At 40.1% G+C, this 16,500-nt stretch overlaps 2 protein-coding genes and 1 long non-coding RNA gene across 7 annotated transcripts; 1 reads left to right on the forward strand and 2 right to left on the reverse strand.

The window, feature by feature from the left end:
* Positions 1-619: 619 nt before the first annotated feature.
* On the reverse strand, positions 620-6,629 carry LOC136545724 (uncharacterized). Of its 5 annotated transcripts, XM_066537710.1 has the most exons (6): positions 6,340-6,629; positions 5,970-6,042; positions 4,946-5,116; positions 1,799-4,419; positions 1,585-1,672; positions 620-1,511 (listed from the first exon to the last, which is right to left on the reverse strand). In XM_066537710.1, exons 4-6 carry the CDS (start codon positions 2,218-2,220, stop codon positions 750-752), a joined length of 1,272 nt encoding a protein of 423 aa, XP_066393807.1. In that variant the 5' UTR covers positions 2,221-4,419; positions 4,946-5,116; positions 5,970-6,042; positions 6,340-6,629; the 3' UTR covers positions 620-749. The 5 variants fall into 5 exon arrangements, with proteins under 5 accessions (XP_066393807.1, XP_066393810.1, XP_066393808.1 ...); XM_066537713.1 differs by having other exon boundaries at positions 5,082-6,042; XM_066537711.1 differs by having other exon boundaries at positions 5,035-6,042.
* On the reverse strand, positions 2,222-4,366 carry LOC136543739 (uncharacterized). The gene is made up of 3 exons (XM_066536108.1): positions 3,673-4,366; positions 3,179-3,249; positions 2,222-2,956 (listed from the first exon to the last, which is right to left on the reverse strand). Exons 1-3 carry the CDS (start codon positions 4,364-4,366, stop codon positions 2,222-2,224), a joined length of 1,500 nt encoding a protein of 499 aa, XP_066392205.1.
* A 5,786-nt stretch (positions 6,630-12,415) lies between the features above and the next one.
* On the forward strand, positions 12,416-13,142 carry LOC136545725 (uncharacterized). Its single transcript, XR_010781139.1, has 3 exons — positions 12,416-12,754; positions 12,833-12,931; positions 13,024-13,142. It is a non-coding gene; the product is annotated as an uncharacterized lncRNA (long non-coding RNA).
* Positions 13,143-16,500: the final 3,358 nt, after the last annotated feature.

Raw genomic sequence — 16,500 nt, forward strand, 5'->3', positions numbered from 1 at the left:
AAGTTAAAAAATAGTAAATAAAAAATAAAAAACAGGAAAAAAAATCATAGCATGCGCTAGCGGCGCAGCCAACCCAGCAGCAACACCGAGTGGCACTAGGCACGTGTCCACAGGAGGTCGACATGGACATGGTCAGCTCTTGGCCCATACAACAAGTATTTCTAGGAGAAAAATGGGAAAAAAAGATAAGTCACAAGCAAGACAGTGATTCAAACCCTCGCCCATGCATAAAACCACTAAGGCACCCCCACTGGGCTACGATTCAAACCCTCAGCCCTACACACTAATCAAAACAACAAAACACATAAACAAATGAAACCTATGTCACCGTAATCAGCAAGATGAGATCGACACAAATAGAGTAGCATTTCTCCATTTTTAATTAGAATATATAAGGTAAATGCAACATGTGCAGATCACTATGGATGCAGGCAAGCACTATGAATGCAAAACGGTGCCAACAGATGAGGCGTTGCTCCTGTCCATAACAATATTGCACAACTCATGAACTAAGCCTTAATTCAAACAAAAAACTGAGCAACTGATGAACCAAGCCTTCAATTAATAAAAAATATCACACCAACACACACATATATATATGCCGTAACAATATTTGAGTTCAATATTTCACAGCTCAGGAACCAAGCCTTAAATCAAACAAAAATTTGCGCAGCTTTTGAACCAAGCCTTCTGCTAAAAAAGTCGCACCAATACATATAGAATCACATTTATGTAAAAAACTCATCATCCTATCCTTGGCCTAAAGAGTTGACAGGTGCAACATGTCCATCATCGATGTAGGTGTCATCATTATCATCATCTTCATCAACTAAGTCTTCATCATTTGGTTTTGGCACAGGTATAGCTTTTTCAATGATGCTGGCATCTCCGGTCACTCCTTGGAGGTCGTTCCTTGTCCAATTTGTCAACTCTTCATGTTGGCTAGAAATGGTCATGGTCTCCACACCGACATCGAGTGAGTCAATATCAATCTGTCCTTGCTGTTCGGTATCTTCAGATTCTGGCATGGAAAACAAAGTCCTAGGCTTTATTCTAACAACACTGCTCCAGTTGGATTTATTTGCGCATTTGACATAAAAAACCTGCTCAACTTGAGTCGCCAGAACATAAGGATCATTTACATATCGACGACGAGTTGTATCGATATCTATAATCCCATATTGATCCTTATTGTAACCTCTACTTTTGTTCTTAGTAGCGGCAGGAACGTCGTACCAATCACACTCAAACAATATGACTTCTTTTTCACTAGGAAAATCTAGTATCATTATCTTTTTAAGGACACCGTACCAATCCATATTGCCTGTACTATCATCACCCTTCACTAAAACTCCAGAATTTTGTGTACTGAAGCTAACCTCTATAGAAGCCGTTCGAAAAAGGAAATCATGGATGAAGCATCTGCTAAAAACACGAGCCATGTAATGAGGACCCTGAGAAAGGGCATATAGCTCCTCACTAATCTTCTGTTCTGCATAAACTACCTTCATCTACACCCAATTCAAATAAATAAATAAGATAATTACTATATATTTTTTACATGTATAAGACAACATTACTGACCTTACGTTCAAACCACCCAACAAAATGCTCCCTGTGTCGCTTATCAACGCCGTGTGCGCTAGTTCTTCTCATTAGCTCCTTATGCTCACTATATATTATTGGTTGGATCCAACAGATTACATTAGTGTAACATTAATCAGGAGTACTATTATGCTCTTACTTATCTACTATGAAAAGGTACAAAAACACAAAAAAGGTGGTAGTAACAGCTTACTTAATCCATGGAATTGCTTCGTCACAGTTTGATAATATATAGTGACGCATCCATAGCATGTCAGATCTAGAAATAGGCTCAAGTTTGCAGCCTTTCTTACTATAGTCGATGCTCCCAAATATGCTATGCCCAGCCAGTGGTTCATTCACTGTGCTCCTCTCATGACGCGCTGGGCGATCCAGCTTCATGTCAATGTCTTCTAGGAAGCGAGAGCAGAATGTCATGCACTCCTCTGAGATATATCCCTCCGCTATCGAACCTTCTGGATGTGCCTTGTTCCTAACATATCCTTTAAGTGTACGTAGATACCTCTCGATCGGATACATCCAGCGATAACACACAGGTCCTCCAATTTTAGTCTCCTCAGCTAAATGAACTGGCAAGTGCATCATAATATCAAAAAATGCTGGAGGGAATATCATCTCAAGCTGACATAAAGTCTCTGCAAATTGAAGAGCTTAGTTTTTCAATGTCACTTTGCACCAGCTCCTTTGAACATAGGGCATTGAAAAACCTGCTAAGCTCAATCAATGGTCTAGCAACATCTTCAGGCAATATGTGACGTGCAACTAAGGGTAACAGTTTCTGCAAAATAACATGATAGTCATGTGATTTCAGTCCAGAAACCTTACATCCATCAAAATCCATGCATCTCTTTATATTAGACGCGTAACCATCAGGCATCCTCACTCCTTCTAAGAATGTACATAACACTATCTTCTCGTCCTTGCCTAAGGAGTACAGTGATGGTGGCAAAGTATACTGACCATTCTCCAGCACTGGATGCTGATCGTGCCTTATCCCAAGATGTTGCATGTCAAGCCGCGCCTTGTCACTATCCTTACACTTACCATCTATGCCAAGCAACGTCCCAATTATGCTCTCACAGATATTTTTCTCGATGTGCATAACATCCAAATTATGCCTTACAAGCAATTTTTTCCAGTAAGGTAGGTCAAAAAATATACTCTTCTTCCTCCAATTGTGCCACCTACTATCTTCTTCACGCTGCTTCCTCTTCTTTGTGGCTGTTCCAAATTTTGGTTGCTCAAAACTTTCATACTGTTGTATAACCTGTGCACCAGTCAGTGGCACAGGTGCCTCCCTCGTCTCTGTCTTGTTGTTGAAGCTGTTTTTGTTCCTACGCCACCTGTGGTTCTGAGGTAGAAACCGACGATGACCCAAGTAGCAGTGCTTCGACCCGAATTTCAACCATAAGTAGTCTGTATCTTTGTGGCAGTATGGGCATGCAAACTTTCCTTTAGTACTCTAGCTAGATAGCATGGCATAGGCAGGGAAATCATTTATAGTCCATAGTAGAAGCGCACGAAGAGTAAAATTCTTCTTCTCCTTTGCATCCCATGTTTTAACACCTTGTACCCACAATTCCTTCAGCTCATCAATCAGGGGCTGCAAATAGACATCAATATTCATTCCAGGAGATTTCGAACCTGGTATCAGCATAGACATCATCCAAAACGGTTGTTTCAAACACAACCAAGGAGGCAAGTTGTAAGGAATTAGGATGACAGGCCATGTAGTGTATGCAACATTCAACATCCCAAATGGATTGAAGCCATCAGCTGCAAGACCGAGCCTTACATTGCGAGGGTCTGATGCAAAATCCTTAAACTCACTATTCACATGCTGCCATGCCAATGAGTCTGCAGGGTGACACATTTTCCCATCACGCACCAGTTCTTCCTTATGCCAACGCATCAGTGAAGATGTTGATGCTCTCATGTACAATCTTTGCAAACGAGGAATAAGTGGAAAATAACGAAGGATCTTACGTGGAAAACGCTTCTATCCGCCGGTAGTGACAACAGGACCATCCTTTTCAGTACCCCCGGACTCTTTCCACCTAGACTCACCACATGTTGGACAGTTATCCCTTTCAGCATAATCCCCACGAAATAACACACAGTCATTCACACATGCATGAATCTTTTGGTAATCGAGGCCAAGATCTCGAACAACCTTACGCACTTTGTCCAAGGATGTTGGGAGGCAATGGCCATCAGGGAGCACAAGCAAGAACAGGCGAAGTATGCGTTCCAAGCAGTTGTTACTAAGACCATCCATGCACTTAATCTGAAATAGCATGACAATGAAAGAAACCTTTGTAACCTCCTTGCAACCTGGATACAATTCCTTCTTTGCCTCTTCTAGTAACCGATACAGTTTCTTTGCACTCCCATTTGGGTCTTCCTCATCATTTCCTATGACTTCTCCATGTACAACACCGTTGATCAGTGAAGAAATCAGCTCATGGGAACCATCCGCATGATCTCTCATGCCTTCATCAGCGTTGTCCTTCTCAACTAATAAAGGCGGACCATTACCTTCTCCTTGGATGAAACTCTCATCAAACCCTCTCAGTGCCACGTGAGTTCGAACCTCTTTTTGAGTTTGATAAGACATGCAACGGCATCGAGTACATGGACATGGAGCAGTTTCTTCTTCAGATGTGCCTCCAAATATACTCTGAATATAGTTCTTGAATCCTATTTGCCATTCAGAAGTAAATCTGGACATGCGCATCCACCTCCTATCTTCATCAGACATTCTTCACACTATCAAAGATCAAGAACAACACAATCTGTCCAAAGTAGTACTCCCTGCAATGACCACGAAGCCATAGAATAAATAGATGTTCTTGCAATTAACAAACTGTACAATTTAAAAAATCAACAAGAAATTTTCTAGTCGGCTGTAATGATAATCATAAGACATCAGCAAAAAAAAAGTTATTAATTTAGACATTGGCGATAATGCTTGTTATCATAGGCAACCATTAGCTAGAGTGACAGTGACACCATTAATCTAAATATAGGCGATATAGTGATGCCTCTTAATTTATAGCGACTATACAAGAAAAAGAGATATTAACGACGGGATATGTGGTCGTTAAAGGTCCTAATGTAGTCGTTAAAAGTTATTAACGACCACAAAAGTGTGGTCGTCCATGGTTGTTAAAAGCTCCGTATTTATAACATCAGCCACCACTTGACACCATATACAATGAAATTTTCTATAGCAGAGAAAACACAATTGATAAACTTGCAACAGCAAGCTATTATTATTTATCCAATTTGTCACCATATAAAGATATATCTTTGCAAAAAAAGGAAAAAAACGGCTAACCATGAAACTAACAGTGCCTCACTTCAGGACCATTCCTATTACAAAGAATTAGCAGCAATAAGCTGTGTTTGAAGGTGAAAACCACCTACTATAACTAGAATACTAATCTTCAATTGGAGGCACTCTGCAACATTACCCTCTGACAGCTTGGTCTTGTCAACAAGGAAAAGCCTGCAGTAACTTCAATGTTAACACTATGCATAAACAAAACAAAATAATAACTAGTTAATACTTAAATGAACTGATGTCAAATATGCACTGAATATCAGAATTATGCCTGAGAAGATCTGAGATCTGAGGTTTAGACAAGGAATTTGGCATGGAAGCTGAAACATGACGCATTCTTTGAATACAGATTAGAAAGAATAATTATTTAGAATAAGCTGAAACATGATAACACAAAAGGTTCAGCCAAGAAATTTGGCAAGGAAAACCGAAACATGATGCATTATCTGAATACGGATTAGAAGCACTAATCACTGCCGCCGTGACCTGGCCCTTGAGGAGTTTATATAGTGGCTCGTGTAGTCTTTTCATGTTACTGACTATAAACAGTCAGCACATTAATATTGCATATGTTTGATAAGAGTAAAAATCATAGTACTTAAGCAAAGACCAAATAAAAATTAACTGCATTATGTAGAACAAGATAATAAACTCACATAAATTTGATGCCTACGTACAGCATCATCGGTCCAGTACTGGAATGCTCGTATAAATAAAATCAAATTACATGTATTGATGGCCAGATCCTTGTTATTCAGGTGGCAACCAATACTCAAATTTCTTTCTTACTGATACAATAAATTAATAACTTTAGGGCAGTTTTTTAGATAATTAATTCAGGCTAGTTAAAATTTAAGATGTAATCCATATTATAAAATACGAGATTTATATAAGTATAGATTATAGGCAACCTTTATTAGTACTAAGTACAAGGACTCTCCACGAGCAGTTTTGTTCAGACATTTGGTGCTTATTGTACTATTAACTGAATTCTGCAGAAGAAATCCATAAACGTTACCTTGGTTCATGACTTTAGAACAGCAGATTAGCAGAGGCACATGACAAATTTTCCGAGATAGCATAGATGCAATCTACAAACAAATTCCCTTTATTAAAGATGCATTACACATCCAAAACAGTAAACATTGAATCTCATAGGCAACAAAGGTACCCTCCCCTCTACTCCAAAGCAACAGTCAGGGTTCTTCAAGTAGATAGCACGCATCCATGAAGGAACGTGTAAAATTACTTTCTCAGGTACAAAGTTGAAAGAAAGGAAACCATATCATCTGATCTAGTGTTCTAATTGAGATAAAAACCTATCCACAATTATTAACTACTGAAAAATACAACAATCAAATGTCAAAATCTAACATTGGGGAACATACCTGTACTAACTAAAATAGGCAGCGAGAAGCCGGCAATCCCTTGAGCGAACAATGCGACCCAGTCCTACTGCTGCAGGGGATGGAAGGTGCAGGCTCTACTCTAGATGCAGATGAGGATTGAGGAAAATCCTATTGAGGAAGATGATGGCTTACAGTTGGGGCACGTGAAGATCTAGTCAACTAGGCACCCACAGCCAGTCATTCACCTGTTTGATGGCCGCCGCCGGCCTCGTCGCCACATAGCGCAGACGAAAAATATCATCGGTTGTGCATAGAGGGCGACCTATGGAGGCCCCCAGCGGCCCAGCCCTCGCACCACCGCAGGGGATACAGATCGTGTGCACTACTGCAAGATAAGCAGTGGCTGCACCTGAGCCATCCATAGGAGAATGAACGGCTTGGATGAGAGCCCTCCTTTTTTCTTCTTTTCTCTTGACTTTATTCTACCAACAGCCCTTTTGAGGGAAATGGCAGCAGCAAAGAAGTGTTTGGCGCCATTTTATTGCTGAGACGAGCGAAGCGACGCACTTCGGTACAAAAACCTTTGCAAAATATTCCTTCTTCTGGCTAATTATACATGTTGCAGTTTTAACCATGGGATAGATGGCCGGCACTTTTAGAGAATATGTTATGTAAGTATAGGTTAATTGCACATGTTGCAGTAATTTGAAAAATCATTATCTCTAAATTGTTTATGTTCAAAGGCTGCATTTTGGGCACACATCGATCCGGCCGCCGTCACCCAGGTCCTCCCCTGCTATGGCACGTTAGGAGAGATTATAAATTATAAAATAATGTAACTAATTATGTATGTTTAGAGATTATAAATTATAAAATAATTAAATCTGGCAATGAATTCTTGAAGTCTTTGCAAGTCTGCGTACTTTACAAATTACAAGTACGCCGGCAGCAGCAGTTGGCCAGCCGGCCAGAACTGCAGAACGTAGGCACCGCTGTCCGCACTGGCTTCTTTTCCAGGAACGAAATAGGCAGAATCACAGCCAGGACGAGATCGCCAGATCGCGCCTCGCGAGTTCGTGAGGCAGACAATAGACGAAGCGAGAGCGGCGCAGCGGCGGCTGTTGGGGATTGGGATCGTGACTTCGCAACGCACCCAGCGGACTTAGCGGAAGGCAGGCAAAGCATCGTGTGTTTTTTTTCTTTTTCTTTTTACATTATATACATTGATGTATTACTCGTGCAGAGTATGCCGGTGCATACTCGGCATACCCTGTAGATCCGCCACTGCTTTTGGGCAAGCAAGATGATAAGGACCCGTTGAACTATGTAAAGACCAAATAATAAAAGTTCATTTGCAGCATATACTTAGTTTGTATAAAAGATAACTATAGTACAACAAGAAAATTAAAAGAACAATAATTGTTATGATTACCTCAAATAAAAATATAATGCTTCAGTGCCCTGTAAAAAACCATCTTTAGGCATTTATTGATGCAAAATCTTTAAGAACAATATAAAGATCAATGTGGTCCAAAACATTCTTATGAATATTTTACTTTTCTGAGCGCCCGACAAATGCTTCTTAGGTAGCATCTAATAAGTATCTAAATAAATACATTGAATTAGAACTTTATAACCCTACCTCTATACAAGTAAAGCGCATACACAAAACAATTAAACAAATAAGAAAAAATAGGCTTCAATACAGTAATGTCCCTGGCGCTAGCTTCTAGAGGTCCAAGTAAAAAATTGGAAATTGGAAAATACTAATCGGTCATGGGTATTGGCATGTTGGGGTTGCTTACTGTGATCGCATCTGTTGTTCGCCGTCTTTGCATGCAGTTGCAGCTCGCGCCGTCGCGGCACCACGACGGTGTGCCCGTGTGCGGTGCGTCGGCGAGTCGGCGACCACGTCGGGTGAGTCGGCATCTCCACGCAAGAATAGCGCGTCCAGGTCGATGAGCAAGAACAATAAGCGCCGGCGCTGGCGGAAAACGAGCGCTAGCTCCTCGCTCGATCCGCGGCCTGCGCGGCAGAATAGAAATAGGTAGGTATGGTACGGCATGGGCCGATGTTTGTTCGGCCTTTGAAAGCTTATGCCAAATAAGAAATTATATCTACTAATTACCTATATTATCTAATTAAATCAAATAAAAAATATAAGGGCCATATTAAATAATGTGTGCAATATTATTTAGTCTCATACGGGATATTCTTTGGATGTTGACTCGACTTATATGTGCGGGTTGTGTCCGCCTATGTTGAGAAGTTGAGAAGAGGCGTGGCATGGCGTGGTATAACCGAGCTCGAGCCTGACACGGCCGTGGTGCGGCGCATTAGTTGGTTTTGCCACTCAAGCCAATTTTTGGGTGTTAATTATGGCCGGCCAGGAGTTGCTGAGTTACGGCCAGGTGCCGCTTCCGTGGGATGCATGGCATGCACTCACGCGCACGTCCATCCGCCAGTAGTGCTGCGGATTTGCATTGTTTGGCCGGTTTCTAGGCTCATGCGTCATGCCGCTCTAGGTCTCGGTCAGCACCGCCATCGCCGCCCTGCCGTATATATAGATGAGTATATAGGAGTACGTAGCCTGTACAGATCGAATCGTGAGCAGTTTGGAGTTTGGACGTGCGTCGTCGGGCGGTTACACAATCGCATGGCGGAGGAGTCCGATCATTTTTGTCTACCTAAATTAGTGGGACATGCTGTTCGCGTGATCCAATAATCACGGCACACAATCCCCGCCACGCCATTCACGTGATTAGTTTCCTAAAATCGAGCGTGGGAGCCGGGGGGTCGTATACTCGTATCCCTTTCACGCTAGGCAAGGAGACCAGCGCTCCATCGATAGACACGACCATGATGGCGGCTGCCTCCTCCGACACCTTACGCAAGCGCGGCATGATGCCGCCTCCTTCGTCCGCGCCTACATCTTCCGCGCTAGATGATCCAACGTCGTCTGCTTCACAAGAGAGGCGCCGTCCTCCTAATGAAGCCATCGTCCAAGAACAAGATGATGACATGCACGACAATGATGGCTCTGGGAGAATACTACGTTTTCTCTACACCAGGTACATACAGCGGCATTTATATTTCCTTTTTGGATGTTGCTAGAATCATTGATTTATTCCTGGTTCGTACAGATTGAGTGCTTAGTACATACCCGTTAATCAGTTTTTAACTTCTCAATGAGTATACCTATACATGTACCTGTACCTGCAAATCTGAAGTCAGTACATTCAGGAAGATGTAAGTCACCACCAAATCTACACATTTGTTGTCCCCGCCAATTGCACACCTGAAAGTTCAGAAGTAATAGATTGAATCAAAATTCCAATCAACACCATTCATCCATGATCTGTAGGATAGTCATTTAATCATTGGGTCATTTAATTGCACACATCCATTTTGATTTTAAAAGAAAATTCACAGCCATAAATAGATCCACATATACATGGTTAAATTTGTAGTCAGGCAGTTTCAAAGAAGCCAACGCAGCACTGCAAAGGAAAATTAATTTGCTGCATATACACAGACAAGGTGGGGGAGGGAGATGATGGGGAGAAGCATACAAGACTTCCTCTATGTTTTCCTTGCCGGTCACCAACCAATTTCCGCTAACCACCATGGTAGCACACTAGTGCATTCGAGCAGATTGTAGAAATGCCATCTACAACTTTAGAAGTACATTGGCTATTCTTCAGTTAGCAGTGTGCACCCTCCTGAATGGTGAAAGTAAAGATGGATGGGAGATGGTAGGGAATGGCCAATGCCAAACTAAAAGGTGAATAATATACAATTAGAAACATTTTATATACCATCTACCAAGCGCTCATGTCCTCTAAATTTCTGCTAATTTATTTTTTTGAACAAACAAATTTCTACAAATTTATTAAGTACACATGCCGTTTAATCTATCGTATAGGTGCAATGGGGTACATATACAGCAGCACACTAATAGAGAAATTATTAATCAAAGTCTCATCATAATGAGAAAAATATTGCCTCTTGTTTTGCAATCACGTTTTGCTAATTTTGTTGAATTCCAGACAGAGTAATATCTTACACCACACAATGATGTTTTACTCCTAATATATATACTTGGTGATTATGCTATGCACACACTTTAATGTTTTTCTGCTCTCTATATGCACACAGTGAACCAATGACAGGTGACATGTGGACAATTCATTTCCAATGCAAGGGGAGACCTGAGGAAGATGAATTCATCTCTGCTGATATGGATAGAGCTCAGATCTCATATTTTAACCTAGTACATTTCAAAGAACAGCTTGGGTATGGAGCCAGGGACTTCTTATACTACAAGAAGCGTTGTGGCGGGGATGTAGCTAGACTTGAGCCCATCGAATATTTATGCCACGCAGAAACAATACTACAGGACAATGCTACGGATAAAGAAATCAGGTTGGTATTGTCAAGGGAGCCGGAACTGGAGGAAAATGTCAGCATAACACCCATTAAGCGACATGGGGGGAAGCGAAAACATGATCAATCAGGTATAGATGAACACCTTGATGCCTACAAGGTGTGGCTAGCAAAATTGTGAGCCAAAGATCCAGACATAGGTAAGATCATTCTTTGCATCACTCATTCAAATTGTTATAACACAATGTTGCTTTGACAAGTACATCTTGTTAATCATGACTCGCAGACTACATGGATGACTTCAGGGATGAAACAATTGAAACATACAAGGAATGGCTAAGGCATACAGGCCGTCGTCGACATATGCGTAATTAAATTGCTTTCATCATGTCATCAAATATATTACCAGCTCTTGTGCATTCAATAAAATAATTGACACATGTTGATTTTTTTTTCTAGTGTCATTATTGGAAGAACATGCGGATGAAAATCATTTAGCTGGTGGGGAGGGAAATCAGGAAATGAGCACGACAAACAAAGATAGGCCAGCTCATGCAAGAAAGCCAAAACAACAAGAGAATGGTATGTGTTGGTCCTTCCATTTTGCATTGTACTTCAAAACTCTTTTGCTGGTCATGTATATTATATTCGTTTCATATGTTAATAAGGTGGATCCAAAATTCGTGGACGTGAATGTCTCAAAGGCTTCAAAGCAACTATCAAGAGAATTAAGAGCGGCTCTTAGAAATTAAAGATCGAATTTGATTCCTTGACGGGAGGCCCCTATGGTGAGAACAGTCGCACATTCGTCGATGAGATTGTAGTGTTTACTAGGAAAAAAGGCTCCACTTATAGGAGTGCAATCGTGGAAGGATGTAAAGGATGTTGTGAAAATAGCAATAGCAGATGAGATGCTGGTGAGTCAATTGTTTTCTTTAGCCAAATGTTATGAATTCAGTACCTCCGCTTTACTGTTCTATTTGTCTTTCCATTCAAACAGAAATTTTGGGACTTAGATGACATTGAAGATGCTAGTGAAAAGATATGTGCAATTGCCAAAGAGAGGTACAAAGGATGGAGAGCTTCATTTAGTTCGACATACAAGGCATACTCCACTGACGCTCAACGAATGAAGCATAAGCCTGAAGATTTAGACAACATGGAGTGGTACTACTTGATTCAATATTTTGGAAGTGAGAGATTCTAGGTTCGTTGGTGTCCGGTTTTTTTTGTAATTCCATTGTTAAATACAATGTAAATAACAGAGCTCTGCTTGTACACTTTTGCAGAATATTAGCACCAAGAACTCTGGAAACCGACAGAAACAGAAGACTAAGCATCTCATGGGATCGAAACCATTTTCCCAAATTAGTTTTGAACAGGTGATGACAACATTAACTAAGCTGATTACTTACTTAAATATATGGTCGTTACCTAATGCTACATTATATTGTTGCCATCTCAGAGAAACCAGACTAATGGTCAACAACCTACTGATTTGCAACTTTGGATGATGACTCACACCACCAAGGATGGGCAATGGTCAAATGACGACTCTAGGGATGTCTTCGTGAGTGCTTGTATATGATTGTAGCTTTAAAATTACAACATGCTTCAAACTTATTTTGGAACTGTTTTAAATTACATGATCCTAATTTATTTCTCATGTTTCACTTAGGAAAATGCCTGCATACAAGTTACAGCGGCAAAAAAGGGAAAGGATAGGCCCTTCCTTACGGTTGAGGAGGAAAACACAGTTTTCCAACTCAACTACTCTAAAACTCTTGGAACAAAATCATACAGATGTCATGGACGTGGATACATGGCGAAATATCTAACACGAAGTGCTCTACTGAAGCACAGAGAAGAAGATGTAGCCCGCAGTGAAGTTTTAGCCCGACAAGAAAGAATGCAGCACCAACAAGAGGTTGAAGAATTAAAAGAAAAGCTTGCAAATGAAGTTTCAGCAAGGGAAAGAGACAAGGAAGAAAGTATGAAACAAATTGAAGAAATCAGGGAAGAATTTCGATCAACACTACAACAACAAATACAATTGGCATTGCAGCAGGTACTAACTTTGGAACATGGTTCTCCTTTTTTTGCTCCTCTATTTTAGCTAATGTTCCTTGTCTTTTGGGCTGCATAGGCTATCACAGGAACCATCAACACCACACAGCTTCCAAATGGCCCAAGTGCCGACAACAACTTCATCACACCACCACGCATAGAGGATCCAGCTATAGAGGTAATAAAAATGCAACAAGATTACTTACAAAAGATGCAACATGTTTACATATAAAATGCAACTTATTTACATCAAAGCATTCATTTTGGTAGAATAATGGACCAGCAAGCGTGTTGACCACAGAAAAGGTAGCTGATGAAGGTACTACCATGACAACAAAAATTAGTGCAACCAGGCCTCTTTTCCAGAAAAAGAATGGTGCCAATGAGTCATTGAATCATGTAATTTCTTCCCAACAACTACTGAGGACTCGTAATCAAATGAAAAAACTGCAGGTATGAATACTATGATCATTATATTTCATATGCCAAATGGTATATGTTATTTTTTACGGTGTACCTTAATTTACATTATATATTTGCTTTGCCACTATGATCATTATATTTGCACGTGCTTAGTTATTCCATGCACTTAATCACCAATGTTCCTATATTAAATTAATAATAAATTATATATGTGTTCATGAGTTGCAGAAAAGCGCGAACACCCAAAATATTTAGAGAAAGCTTTATGCCTATATGCTAGTGATGGACTGCTAGAAGAATGAAGTGTTGATGGGCGATGGAGCTTGAAGTAGTCAATAAGGGAACTCATATTTAGTTCTATTTTATTATGCCAAACATAGTCGCATACTTGTATACAGAGATGATGTTTTTATTGTACTATGGTCATGTTTATTTTAGCAGTACTCTGGTCGTTGTGTTATTACTTTGGTTGAGACTCATATTTGAAGTTAATGAAGGTTTGAGTTCTTATATGTGATGATGAAGTCTATACTCATGGCACAATTATTTTGTAACAAAAATTAAATTTCTAGCTATGAAACAAAATTAAATGTGCTGGCCAAAATGCCCTCGTTGCAACAAACTATCACGCAACCACTGTTTGTTGTTGCAATATACATTATTGCCACAAACTTTATCTGTTGCTATAGGACGTGTCTACCACCAATAATGACATGTTGCATTTTTCATCTATTATCACCAACAATGATTCATTGCATTCTCCATCTATTACCACCAACAATGAGTCATTGTATTTTCTATCTATTACCACCAACAATGCTTTGTTGCATTTTTTGTCTATTACCACCGACAATGATTTGTTGTATTTTCCATCTATTGCTCCCAACAATGATTCATTGCATTTCCCATCTATTACCACCAACAAATGAACGTGGCAATTGTGACTCTAGCCACCAAATTTGTTATGTTGCAATATTTCTATGATGCAATGGAGCACACTACATGGCAATATGGCCATATTCCCACATAACTATGGAGTGGCAATAAAGTTATTTTGCGACAACTTCATTCATGGCAATAGTGTCATATGGCAGCCACATGTTTCGTCGCAATAGTAACTCACGCAACCATTCTGCTGGTAGCAATATCCGTGCTTGCAACCATATCGTGGTTGCGTTAGTTTTTTTTGTGCATTGCAAAACCATGATATTGCAACACCACATCAAAAGGATGCAAAAAGCTATTGCACCGTTCCAAATGCAACCACTTGTCAACGACCATACATAGATGCAATTGATCCATATTGCAACCAAAATAGCCATATTGCAACCCAATATAGGCGTCACGACAGGGCTGGATCCTAGTAGTGTGAAAGTGGCTAATTAGTTTTACTTATCATGTTTGCCATATGGTGCTTTTAATAGCTCTCTAGTAGAGCAATTTATTTGTTGAGATGCATGGCATAAAAGAAATACTAGAGCTAAAACGAAGAATCACATGCAGCGGATTATTTGTCTCTGTCCTGCACCTACCGGATGTGTCCGATATAGCTAGGGATAGAGAGAAAGTCTTTCTGTTTCGCCAGTATTGTAGGAACCAGAACACTAATAGGATTGCAACTGAGTCTTTAATCCATATATTTTCATATATCATTAATTTACTCAAAAGCTTGTGATTTACCAAATCTAAGTGGATTGTGAGCATCCCTTAAACTCAATTTTAAATATGGCAAATTATTTGGTTGTGGTTCAAAATAGAAAATTGACTCCCAAATTCTTAATAGAATAAAGTGCTAGTTAAAAGTCATTCAAATTACTTAAAACACTTATTTAGGGGGAGCTCAGTTTCTATTTTGCACCTTGTGGACTAACAAATTTATCTAGCATTCTTTGTAGTCCTTTGGATGAAAAATTGATTTCGTATCTAGCATGATTATTTGGCAATCAAGATCAACATAAAGATTATCATGCTATGTATCTTCTTAGTGGTATTCTTGTGTGCTCAAGGCAAAGGTATGTTTTCACATACATGCATTGTAAGTGCATCTAAGGGACTTTATATGTTAGAATGTGCATTTGTGTGACATAGGAGAGATGTTTTCAAAACTCATTACTAGCATGTGTAGGTGGTGTGAATTTGAAAAACTATTTGAATCTTGGTCTTTGTGACCTAGCCTTGTCATGTGATAATTATAGCTCTCCTTGATTGTTTGATTGACTAATTACACATGACATGGCTTTCTTAAGTCCACAATCTACTATGTCTCACAATCTCTCTCTCAAGTAATCAAAATCTATATATGCCAAATATTTGGAAAAGAGAAGTGATACTCATGGCATTTGGATAAGAAAAGTAATTACACCTTATTTGGATCAAGGGCATACATGTTTTTGGATCAAGAAATGATAGAGAAGGGGATTGGAATTAAGTAAATGAAATTTGAAACAAGAACAACCAGTCTGCAAATACCGGACACGTCCGGTATGCATACCGGACGTGTCCGGTACGAGTGAGGTTATAAAACAGCCGGCACCCCTTCGGCCAAGTTAGTTTTTCCTCTCTTCTAGCCAACCTAGTCGCCTCTCCACGACCTTCATTGGCAATTTTGAGTTTCCACCATGAAAAGGGAGTGAGGGAGATTGGATCGGAGGAGATTTGCATCAAGATCGAAGGCTCTGGGACTTGGATTTCCAATCACATCTTTATTCTCTCTCTCAAGGTACCCTAATATCTGACCTCATCCGATCTAAGCAGTTAGGGCATGATTTTGGAATTTGTTCGGTAGAGATGTTATATTATCTATCAAGAAGCAATGCCCAAAGTTTGGAATTGATCCTTGAAGGTTTGAATTCAGGGACCCTGGTTAGGGTTGCTGGGCATGCACACTGGACATGTCCGGTATGCCTACCAGACATGTCCGATATGACCTAGCAGAGCAGGCCCTCTGCTTCCCTTTGATTCAATCCAATTTGAGAATTGTTTATTAGGCTTAGTTTCTTTTGTATCTATGTTTTGCAAACCTAATGACAGTGGTATGTCAAGGTGATTGTAAAACCATGGATAAAAGATTCTACGTCTAATTGCAATTTGAGATTAAGTTTTGGGCATGTATCTAAAATTCCTTGCAAATATTTGGATACAGGACAACAGCCATGAGCAGAAGACAAGAGCCTAGGTCCAAGCATAGGCATGATCTAGCACTAGAGAAATACAAGAAGGCAAGACAGGAAATGCATCCTAGATACAGTCCGCAAGAGCAGGGCAGCAGTAGGGGACTCTCTAGGGCTACTAAGGGTGATCCATAGTACAAAGAGGGAGACAACA

This window comes from Miscanthus floridulus, chromosome 3 (genome assembly GCF_019320115.1).
Source record: "Miscanthus floridulus cultivar M001 chromosome 3, ASM1932011v1, whole genome shotgun sequence".
NCBI lineage: Eukaryota > Viridiplantae > Streptophyta > Magnoliopsida > Poales > Poaceae > Miscanthus > Miscanthus floridulus.